Genomic DNA, 10,663 nt, shown 5'->3' with positions numbered 1-10,663 from the left:
AACTGAAAAAAAAAACCTGCTGATGTTTCATACACCTCAATCTCTCTTGACATACCCCAATTTCGAGGATAGAAACTGCCCATGAGCTTCTTGGAGTTTGAAAGACAGAGACTAGACAACCAAACAAAAGCAATTTTAGCTTCATTTCCTATTACTGTGATAATACATCGCAAATTAATTCCAATTTCTTGATGAGAATGTTGCCGTTCTCCAAGTGAGCTCAGTTCTCTGTTACGGTACCCTCTTTAGAAGATTCACAAGTGCCGGATGCATACACTGTCTTGCGATCACAGCCAGTGCTTCGAGTAAGAGAAGCACCCAGCTATTTGTCAGCAAGCCACTTCACTCGCATATTAGAAGCCTTTGAGTTGGCCACTCAGTCCGGCTAACGCTATCCATTTCTCCAACGCTGTGGCTGACGACACAAACGCCGACTTGGAGGATTCAGCATCAAGCTTGTTCACTGCAACGAAAGGACACACGCATGGAACATTTCAGATTCATGCCGGCAGAAAAAGCATGGATCACTGGAAGATGAATGCTCAGGTATGTTTCAGAAATAGAAAGTTCAGATAAAGATCTAGTTCTACAGATCATAAGACTGCACGTATACCTGATGTGAACAATGAGGCCAAGGAGGCGTTGAAGCTATCAACCGTGCTCCTCTCCTCTGGGCTCGAGCTGAACTGTTGCACAGAGAACTAAACAGGTCAAGAAAATGTACAAGTTGAGAAGGGAATGAAACAACTGTCTGCAGTGAAAGGGAAGCAATTCAGGATGGATGAGGAAAGACAACCTTGGAAAAAGCTGCATTGATGTTCTGCACCCACTGGGCATCTGTACTTGAACCCAGGACGCTGCTCGCGGCTGGGAGATCGTCCTTGTCAATGGCCTGCCCAACTTTGCTCAACTTGTAGATGAGGTCCTGCAAGTACCCTGTGGTTTATAGTCAAACTACAGCATTACTGCTATTGCAAAGATTCGGAGATTTTATCTCTCCTTTACAGGGAAATTTTAAAAAACAACTGCATGAGAAGAAGTGCAGGTAAATTCACGGAAAATGTAAATTCACTGACTGACTGACCAGTCTCGGTGCCTGAGGCGCTGATGATCCCTTGCTTCTCCAGGCGCTTCTTCCTGTCCTCCTTGACACGCTCCAGCAGCTCGATGTCGTCGTCCTCCTCGAGCACAAGGGCCCGCGCGGGGCGGTCGGCGGCGAGCGGGGAGAACGACGCCGCCAGGGCGGCGAGCACGCATGACGCCAGGCCGCTCCGTCGGCCGACGACGGCGGCGGCCTCACGCCGGTCCTGGCCTCCGTTGCTGCTGACGCCTCTGAACTTGGCCCTGCATGCTGCCGCTGGGGGATGCTGCTGCGCGGGCAGCTCCTGCACCGCCGCCGCCGCCACCTTGGACGCCGCGCCGCATCCGGCGAGCGCCCATGCCTCGGTAGCAATGGCCACCATTGGCGATCGTGTTCTCCCCCAGGAAGCGGCAGCAGCAGCAAGGGCCAAGAGGGAGAGGAAAGAAGCAGGCACTAGAGGTTGTGGACAGAACACGAAGGAAGCATGCACGACTGGGCCAATGGAAGAGTCCCCTTATCCTCACTATCTTCCTTCGGCCGTCACAGCCACACATGTGTTAGCTTGGTTAGCCTAGTGGTAAGCACTAAACAGCAATACAGCATCAGGCTGTTGCCACAGTGGCACAACATAGTCAAATTGAACACCCCCAGAAAAAAAAAAAAGAAGCAGTGAATTGATTACTGTCACATCAATAACCATGAGCAATCCCCTTTCACATGGATTACAAGTAACTAACTCCAATATTTTGAATTTGAATGTGGTCGCTGTGTTTTAGTCTCAACGTGTACAACCTGTGTTCTTAGGTGCTGATGAATTATGCACAGACACACTAGCCTCGTAAATTGTAATATGGCTAGGCAGCACCTAAGGAAATTTGAAAAGCAAAATAACAGGAGATAGCAGAGCCAAACAAGAGGCATATCACCAGAACCAGCTCTTGCGGCTGTCGACAGCCTTGACTGTGGTGGCTACGAGAGGCATATGGCCATACATGGCAGCAAATGTGTTGAGGCATCTGGATCTCTGCAAACCATGGCCTTTCAAACTGCTGATGCCACTCGATCCAATCTCAAATATCCTTCCTGTGGTAACATCAAGGACACGAATGTGAGCAAGAGGCTCCTGATGAGACCAATAGCATGAAGGATAGCATATGAGCCGCCTCAATACAAAGATCCTATCATGTTTCTGTGACTAGTTATTTTCTGTTTCTATGGTGATGCCGAACTGATCCTTTTCGGTTTATTGCAATGGATTATTATTCAATTGCTACATGAGGTTATTGCCCATTCAAGTAACACTATTAGTAACAGGCAAGCAGAAAAACACTAGGGAAGTTTCAGGTAAGCTACAGTACAGCGATGCTTAATCAAGACACTGGAAGGCTAGGTGGTTCAGGAAATTATGAAATTGGAAGTGGCTTGACATATTGTTAATTTTCAATACAGCCAAGTAACAACTCATACGGTCAAATAATATAAAAATTGCATAGCTCTCCAATTGTAAGTAAAAGAGTATGAAAGGATATGGTCCCTATGAGTCTAAAGTCTAAACAGAGGATAAGGTCCCCAGACCCTATAGTGGTCGATAAACTGCACGATTTAAAGATATTTTAATCAATGACTCTATGGGAAGATGTGTTGCTGCCATTGAGTGAAACTTATTCTCCAAAGATGAAATTCCTCAGTGCAGGAAATGAACAAATTCAACTAAATTAAAGCGTCTGAATTTCTCGAAAGATGATGCAGAAGAACTGAACTTGTTCACAGGGGTGTGCACTGACCTTGTACCCATATTGGTGGAGCTCTGGTAGCATTTGCAACAAGAAAAGACATTGCAATATCCTCACAATTCCTGCAAAGCGTCAGCGTAGCGAAAAGAGTAAGATCCATGGAGTACTACATAATCCAATCACAGACAACACCATAACATAACCGAAGCCAATTTTCTATCAAAAGTGATGAGGTGAGGTAGGGAGTGCACCTATTTTCATTCACATATTTGCGAATTGACGGTAGCATTTGGTTGGTATATAGATCCAAGTACTGCCTGTGGAAGAAACTCGCTTTGGACAGAACCATACTATATGTGCCTGTCCACCAAACTGACCACCAGCTTCCATATCGGTATTCCTTTGTACCACCTCCTCTCTGCATAAGCAACAGCTCCAATTAAATTTTTTGACATATTCGTACTTAAGTCCATGTAAAATTCAAATTTGTTTAATTTTGAGTGAAATTGAAATCAACTGTTCAAATTCCAAACAAATTTCTCGTGTCGAAATGCAAATCCAATACTACTCGCAAAGGATTACCACATGAATCGATTCACATCATACCGGGTCGGCAAGCCAGTGCATCCGCGGCACGAAGCCGACCATGGCGGAGGGTGCGCTCCGCCACACGTCGAAGGCGAACCGGAGCGTGGAGCACGGGACGATGAGGTCGTCGTCGACGGAGAAGACGGCGTCCGCGGCGAGCCCCCGGATGGGCCTGAACCTGTTGTTGAGGCTGTCGATGCCGTTGATATCGAAGCGCACGATCCCGCGGCGGGTCCCGTTGAGGACGGCCCGGCGCAGGTGCTCGGGCGGCGGGCGCGGCTCGCTCCACACGACGTGGACGGCGTCGACGCCGGGGCAGGCAGCGTAGTGGGCCACGGACCGCCGCAGGAGCGCGTAGCGCCGCCACGTGTTGATCACCACCGCGAAGCCGCTGCACAGGCAAGCGCGTTCGAGAGTGAAATGGAGGAGCACGAGCGGCAGGTGTGGTTTGGTCGGGAAATGGAGGCTTACCGTGGCGAGGCGCCAGGCGCGGCGGCGGCGGGGTCGGGGCCGTGGCGGTGGAGCGTGAGCGCGAGCGCGAGCGCGAGCGTGGTGGCCGCCGCGGCGAGGGCGAGGAGGCAGAGGACGAGGCAGGACGGGGCGAATCTGCCGGCGGCGGACGCGTGGCGGGGCGTCGGCGGGTGGCGGCGCCCGGCGCCCGGGACGAAGCCGAGGCCGCTGCCGTGGCCGTGCCTCCGGTCCGCCGCCGCCTGCAGCTGGAGCAGCAGCTTGGTCATCCGGGGCATGAGCTAGCACCCCCCGCGCGCGCAGCAGCAGCAGCAGAGCAGAGCGCCGCGAGGTGGCGGCGGGCGGGCGGGCCGTCGGCGTGGCCTCCCCCGATTGGGTACGGGGTGGGACGGCGCGGCTACGGGTTCGGGTTTGATTGGGAGTCCGTACGCGGGTACGGAGCAGTAAGATCTCTCGCGGTGGCCCTCTCGGCTTCTGGAAGTGGAGGTTGGCAGCGGGCACCTGGGCTATCGGCGAGCCAGCCAAGCCAGCGGCTGGCTTTTGAATGAAACAGGGGGAGAGGAATTAGAGAAGACAAGAGCTTTATCTTGGTGCGGCACGGCCAGAGTTGCGTACTTGCGTTGCGGTGGTGGCCGGTGGCGGTGGCGGTGGCGGACGCGGGTCGCGGGGTGGCCAGCTCCGGCCCGGTGGCGACTCGACTGGGAAGCCCGGGGCTGGAACGACTGGTGACTGCTGGTCTGTTGGAAGGGGATACCGTACGGGCAGTGAGCTGCGGATGTTTCTCGGGAAAACGGTGACAGGTGCTGAACTGAACAATCTCCGATGGGATACGGGGACCTTTGACTACCGTTACAAAAAGTCACCGTCTTCTCTCTCCGCTCCGTACGAGAGAGCGTAGGATTTCGGTACCGAGTAAATTTTACTGGCGGTTATTAAACTTATTCCGCTCTTAAAATACCGATTCTTAGACTTATCCCGACCTCTTATCCTAATTCTTCAACTTCTCCCGAGCTCTCATCCCAATACTGATACTCTTAAAATACACATAACAGTTCCTAAACTTGTCCCAAGTTGTTATCTATGCCCATAAACTTGTCTTGAGCGTTCATCCACTAAAATTTTGAGTGGGATTTGAACTTGTTTAAAATCCTCATGAATTTTTGATTAATTTTGATAGGATTCAAATTTGATTTCAAATACTCATGACCTTTGGATCAATTTGAGTAGGATTGAAATCGTAAGAGTTCAAATCCTACCCAAATTCGATCTGAAATTCAAGAGGAATTGATCCCAAGTTCAAATCTCATTTAAAATTGATAAAAGAATTCATGAGGATTTGAAATCCACTTAAAATTTTAGTGGTGAGAGCTCGGGACAAGTTTATGGACCTGAATAAGAGCTCGGAACAAGTTTAGGGACTGTTATAAGTTTAGAGACTGCTATGTGCATATCTATAGTACCTGGACTAGGATGAGAGCTCGGGACATGTTAGGAAGTGAGCCTAGCTCAACTGGTTAGAGTAGGAGATTTGGTCGTGCACTCTAATCACCCATGTTCGAGTCACCTCTAGCTCAAATTTAGAGGTGCCTATTTCTTTTTTTAATGAAAAATTGCCTAGCTCTTCCTAGGTTGATCTAAATTTTTTTTAGAGCTCAGGACAAATTTAAGGACTACTATGTGTATTCTGAGAGTATCGGGATCGGGATGAGAACTCGGGACAAGTTTAAAGAGTGAAATTATAATGAGCATTTTTTACGTGTTATTATAGGTCGATTGGGCAATTATCGCTTGAGTTGGCATCTGAAATCTGAATCAGACTGAACAATCTCTCAAACACATGAATGAAGCACTGCACATACCGCTATCTCAGTGGCTTTGTTCTTCTGTTAGTTGGGGTATAAGCTGCGGGGTGCGGGCTACTGCCTTTTCAGTTTGAGGAGAGACTTCTTGGGGCCTTGGGGGCCACACGGTGACACGGCCAAAACTTTGATCCGCCCGGTCTGTGCGAACAAGAAAGCCTAGTATAGTCTAGAAAGACTGCAAGTCTGGAAGAAATGACTTCCGTGTTCATCTGGACACTTATTCCATGCATAGATGAGAAATAAGATTTACATGAGATTAATTGCTTATCCTTTTGTACTTCCTCCTCCCTAGAAAACGTTTTCGAGACTCCAAAATACCCCACGACAATCACTGTCCAAAGCGAGACAAAGCTTGATGCCAGGGATGATGCACGAAGGGCATTTCCGCCCCCTAGCGCTCTCCACAGCTGCATATATGCCCATCATCGATCACTTGCTGGAAGCAGCAGTCCTTGTGTTTCTCCGGAACCTCGTGCTATCAGAAAGACCAAGAACTTGTTAATCCGGATGGCGATCAACAGGGTTCACTTGTTTAGGAATTAGGAGATGGCATTGGCCGATCGCCTCGATCCACCGGCGATTCGTGACGGCACATCCTGTAGTCATTTTTCTTTTTTTAAGACACCTGATGACACTCCTCCATGCTACTATAAACAGGGTAGCAAACCCTATCCAGAATTCCAGATGCAGAATACTACTACGATCATGTTCAAGTCCAGCCACTGCATCGGCGGCAGATCTAAACAAGGACACGAGCACGATCTCAAGTTCTCAAGTCAAGATATTGGTATTCTTATTAGATACATGTTGCACAGAGCCACAGCTCAAAATCATAAGCATTTCGGAACTAGATTTTCCTTTTTCTAGACGGGAATCCAGGATTTAGCGAAAATTTCAGATCATCCTTTATCATGCTACCTAGGCTTTGGGATATCAGTATAGAGAGTTTTTTCCCCCCGGTTGTGGGAAGAAAACACCAAAATTCGGGGAAAACCGATGAAATTTGCCCAAATTTAATAGGGATTTCTACATCACACCAACTTTGTGTATTTTGACTCTTGATAAGTGATTAACATGATTACGCAGATAGATGCAACGAGTAGGAACTCACGAGACACCCAAAAAACAAGACATAATTATAGAATACCGCTTGCAACGAAGCATAAAGAAAAAAAACAGCGAAATTTCCCTCCTAAGTACGTTGTAGAGAGAATAGTAGTTTAGTCATTTTGCTTGTGTCTAGAGTGTTTCCCTTTGTACATCATACATGTACCTTTAGGCTATGCATGGCAATGCAACATGACAGTTGACTCTCTCATTCTTCATCTCCTCCACTGATTATAACACAGCTAACATGTACATCAAAATGCAGTAATTCAGATCAGACAGAGGGTCTTGATATGAAAGTTTATCCATGAGTGTCATCTGCAAGGTTTTTCTTGAGACTCACCTCCAACTTACTACTACAAAACAGGTTGTCAACCCTTTCCAGAAACAGAATACGGTTCCATCCAACCACTGCAGCAGCAGTAGCAGTGCTAAACAAGGACACGAGCATGATCTCAACCCAAGATATTACTTGTAAGCGTTTGGAGACTAAATTTTCTTTTTCAGATGAGGGTCTGAAGAGCCAAATCCAGGATACAGCGTAAGTATCACTTTCATCTTTTTCTACGCTAGCAGTGTGGGACAATATCATAGCCAGAAGATTTCTGAATTCCTACACCATTTAACACGGTGGGTGCATGAAAACAAGCTACATTCAAGAGTCCGCAGATGGTCTGACAGTATCTGCACTAGCACCGTGGCTGGAAGCCTTCTTCATCTCCAGGGCGGTTTTGTAAGGCGGGGCGATGGGAGGCTGGACTGGATCCAAGCTACGGTAGGAGCCGCCTTCCGTGCTCGGGAGCGGGTATGAACGGTCCGAATCGTAGCCACTGAGATCCCCACAGGCTAGAAATGGAATATAGACCTTGTTTGGTCCCTCGAGCCATCCACTTCTGCAATCTGCACATGACAAATGGCATAAGGATTGAGTACTTCTCTGTATCATCTGCTGGGCCAATCGGAGCAGCATAGTGCTGTATAATAATTCGTAGCCCTTACCTAAGTCGTCAGCTCCTGAAGGAGTCCCCACTTTCTCTAGCAGGTGGTAAAGATCTTCCTCCTTGAACCCTTCAGGAGGTGAATAATTCTCACAAACTGCAAACGCCTCTGTTTGACAAACGACAAGGACAAATAAATGTCAAGACCACATAAACGTTTTCCATTTTTCCATCAACATTATCCAGAAAGCATATGCATCCTTACTACATAGCAAATAGGATTGCTAATGGTAATCTCCCAAACATGCCCAACAACAACAATACTTTCAGAATTGTGACCATAAGCTATATGACCCATTGAAGGTAGATAAGCATACATGGCACACATGTATGAATCTTCTTTCAGAACATATAAAGGACTTACCAATGCTTGAGTTCCGGCTACTTTTCGGCTTCGCAAATGTAACTTGTGAGAAGAACAATTTTAGCTGCATAAAGCACACAGTGTGACAAGTACACAATATAAGTGTGAGTAGAAAACGGAAACATTAGCAAATTCTATAGCCTAACAGAAGTGTATATCACCTGGCAGTACAAGAGACTCGTATCTTTACCCCGAAAGATCTTCGCAACAAATTTTCCACCAACTTTGAGTACATGAGTCACGATCGTAAGTGCCTAAATGCAAGGTGGTACAAGAATAAATTAGAGAAATCCGAACTGAAGACAAGCATAACACAACTGACATAAGTGTTGTGCAACATAAAGTACACGGTGTTCTCCAGAAGTCTGGCAAAAAGGCTACTGTTGAACATGCTACATAATCTAATAAACCTAAAATCAATATTTTTAACTGATATTTATCCTATGAATATTACAAATTGTTGATAAAAGAACATGCTGATTCAAATTGGATGTAGACAGAAGATGAATATGAACTAACCGCAAGTATAAGCTGGGACTGAACAAATTCGTCCATATCATGAAGCCCAGTAACTGTAATCATCCAAAGAACCACAAGTATTTAATATTCACTGGTATATCCAAACGGATTATATTTAAGGATCAGCTCTCTCCAGTTCCTATCATACCATCAGGAGCGCCATCGCAAACCACCAAATCTGCTTTGCATCCATCAAAATGCCTAATAACCTAGCAAAACATTTACATGAGCTAAGTTGGCAGCAATCACATGAGCTAAGCTAGAAAAGAAAAATTTATGCTCCCCGTCCAAGTGTCCAACTCACCACTTCGGCTGTCCGAGCATTAGTGATGTCTCCCTGCACTTGTATAACACCTTCTATTGGAGCCATCGGCTGCAAGTCAATTGCAACAATGAGAGGAAGGTCGCCTTCCCTGGTACCATAACACAACACAAACAAGGAGAGCAAAAGGACATCAGATACTCACAACCAAATTACGCAAGAACAGGCAGTGGCACATTGGCACAGATACTTACTTGCAATCAGGGGACTGTTTTGCTGGTACGTAGAGGTTCCTGCTCAAAACCTACAAGTGCCAATATCAAATCAAGTAATCAGACAAACAAACCGTGGCACGGATGGGCTACTGAACACGGGCACAAGGATACCTGACTCCAGCTTCCAGGAGCAGCACACAGATCAACCACACGCTTCACTCCTAACCCAAAAAAAAGGAAGTATTTTTCATCAGATTGGTACTGTTCGTTCATGGTAGAGTACGAGATATTGGCCGCTACAGCTACAATACAAGCATGTCAAGGTGAGCATAGAAGGTAGGTCAAGCTGGTACCATGGAAGATGTTGAACTCCTGGTCTATCTGGAGGAGCTTGAAGGCGCTACGAGCTCTCCATCCTTCCTCCTTGGCCTTCCGGTAGTATATGTCCTGAGCAACCGGTGCGCAGCGCGGTGAGATGCGGCAGAGCAAAGCGGAGGAGGAGCAGGGTGGAGAGGCGGAGGAAGCGTACCCTCTTGTCCTTGGAGGCCTTGCCCATGACGACGACGAGGCGGACCGGGAGCAGGAAGGCGCGGCGGCGGCGGGGCGGTCTTGTTCGGAGATTGCGGCGGGGACGGAGGAAGGGGCGGGGGCGCGTGGGCCGACGGGGCGAGAGAGTAGTGTGTGTCTGGGCCCACTGGACTGTTAGACGGCCCACCTCACCGATCCCCCATCCCCATCCCCGGCGTTGGCCTGATTAACGCACGGGCTTCCAAATTGATTGCCGGATCTGGAGATGAGCCAGAGAAGCCAGTGGTAGTATATTTGGGCCGATTATCCGATGGGGGTGAATGCACATGAGGTGTTTCACGAGAGCGCATGTTCGATGACAGTGGATTGAAGTGGAATTGGAGGGATCGGAGGAGAAATTAGTTCATTTTATGCTCAATCTTCTTCATTCCACTCCAATTCCCTTCTATCAAAGCGATATTGGTCAAGTTCTAATATCACCTTCGAGCCTCGGAACATAATGCATGCATCCGCTTTTGTGCAAAGCGGCGTATTTTAGCCTTTTGAGTTCAAGGGAGAGGAATTTCAAATGAGACTGTGGTGGGTAATTAATTAAGTATTTTTCTCTTCTTTCTCAGCACTGGTGCAAGAAGTTCAAATCTGCAAGCAAGAACGAGCAAGACATTCCGTTGGTTCTGAAAGCGATACCTTCACATGCACAACTCACACCCGATGATGAGCATCTTTCAACGATTATGATTGCTAAGGGCAGTACTAACCTATAGTGTTCCAATCAAGAGATTCTTCAGTGACAAAGATAACCATTAAACTGGTTTGAAACGTCAAATCCATTGCAACATCTAATAGAATATTTCGATCTCTAGTAGGTATGACCTGGTGAGCATATGAGCCCAGCGATACGATGATCCGGCAATCTCACATAAGACCATGTACAATAA

The 10,663-nt window shown here is 47.4% G+C and overlaps 3 protein-coding genes across 4 annotated transcripts; all 3 read right to left on the bottom strand.

Annotated features, from left to right (window-relative positions):
• Positions 1–3: 3 nt before the first annotated feature.
• On the bottom strand, positions 4–1,629 carry LOC117851467 (thylakoid lumenal 16.5 kDa protein, chloroplastic). The gene is made up of 4 exons (XM_034733291.2): positions 1,085–1,629; positions 797–936; positions 614–686; positions 4–463 (listed from the first exon to the last, which is right to left on the bottom strand). The coding sequence occupies exons 1-4, from the start codon at positions 1,461–1,463 to the stop codon at positions 354–356; spliced, it is 702 nt and encodes a 233-aa protein (XP_034589182.1). The 5' UTR covers positions 1,464–1,629; the 3' UTR covers positions 4–353.
• A 106-nt stretch (positions 1,630–1,735) lies between these two features.
• On the bottom strand, positions 1,736–4,631 carry LOC117851465 (glycosylinositol phosphorylceramide mannosyl transferase 1). Its single transcript, XM_034733289.2, has 5 exons — positions 3,874–4,631; positions 3,421–3,793; positions 3,066–3,232; positions 2,866–2,936; positions 1,736–2,164 (listed from the first exon to the last, which is right to left on the bottom strand). Exons 1-5 carry the CDS (start codon positions 4,146–4,148, stop codon positions 2,004–2,006), a joined length of 1,047 nt encoding a protein of 348 aa, XP_034589180.1. The 5' UTR covers positions 4,149–4,631; the 3' UTR covers positions 1,736–2,003.
• Positions 4,632–7,289: 2,658 nt separating this feature from the next.
• Positions 7,290–9,881, bottom strand: LOC117851516 (uncharacterized). Of its 2 annotated transcripts, XM_034733342.2 has the most exons (11): positions 9,727–9,881; positions 9,551–9,644; positions 9,369–9,418; positions 9,237–9,286; positions 9,025–9,133; positions 8,869–8,929; positions 8,721–8,773; positions 8,363–8,455; positions 8,202–8,265; positions 7,839–7,946; positions 7,290–7,739 (listed from the first exon to the last, which is right to left on the bottom strand). In XM_034733342.2, exons 1-11 carry the CDS (start codon positions 9,751–9,753, stop codon positions 7,495–7,497), a joined length of 954 nt encoding a protein of 317 aa, XP_034589233.1. In that variant the 5' UTR covers positions 9,754–9,881; the 3' UTR covers positions 7,290–7,494. The 2 variants fall into 2 exon arrangements, with proteins under 2 accessions (XP_034589233.1, XP_072149065.1); XM_072292964.1 differs by lacking the exons at positions 7,290–7,739; positions 8,202–8,265 and having other exon boundaries at positions 7,875–7,946.
• Between the last annotated feature and the right edge of the window lie 782 nt (positions 9,882–10,663).

The sequence above is a fragment of the Setaria viridis genome, chromosome 4 (assembly GCF_005286985.2).
Source record: "Setaria viridis chromosome 4, Setaria_viridis_v4.0, whole genome shotgun sequence".
Lineage (NCBI taxonomy): Eukaryota > Viridiplantae > Streptophyta > Magnoliopsida > Poales > Poaceae > Setaria > Setaria viridis.
This window is presented reverse-complemented; position numbering and strand designations above follow the sequence as displayed.

Excerpts from the sequence above, each read along its gene's own strand:
- LOC117851467 (XM_034733291.2), bottom strand. The coding sequence starts at position 1,463 with ATGGTGGCCATTGCTACCGAGGCATGGGCGCTCGCCGGATGCGGCGCG. Across the intron at positions 687-796 it reads TCAATGCAGCTTTTTCCAAG|TTCAGCTCGAGCCCAGAGGA; the intron begins GTTGTCTTTCCT and ends TCTGTGCAACAG. Across the intron at positions 464-613 it reads GGCCTCATTGTTCACATCAG|TGAACAAGCTTGATGCTGAA; the intron begins GTATACGTGCAG and ends CTTTCGTTGCAG.
- LOC117851516 (XM_034733342.2), bottom strand. The coding sequence starts at position 9,753 with ATGGGCAAGGCCTCCAAGGACAAGAGG. Across the intron at positions 9,287-9,368 it reads CTCCTGGAAGCTGGAGTCAG|GTTTTGAGCAGGAACCTCTA; the intron begins GTATCCTTGTGC and ends TGGCACTTGTAG. Across the intron at positions 8,266-8,362 it reads CGAGTCTCTTGTACTGCCAG|CTAAAATTGTTCTTCTCACA; the intron begins GTGATATACACT and ends TGCTTTATGCAG.
- LOC117851465 (XM_034733289.2), bottom strand. The coding sequence starts at position 4,148 with ATGCCCCGGATGACCAAGCTGCTGCTCCAGCTGCAGGCGGCGGCGGAC. Across the intron at positions 3,794-3,873 it reads GCGCCTGGCGCCTCGCCACG|CGGCTTCGCGGTGGTGATCA; the intron begins GTAAGCCTCCAT and ends TTGCCTGTGCAG. Across the intron at positions 2,165-2,865 it reads TCCACCAATATGGGTACAAG|GAAGGATATTTGAGATTGGA; the intron begins GTCAGTGCACAC and ends ATGTTACCACAG.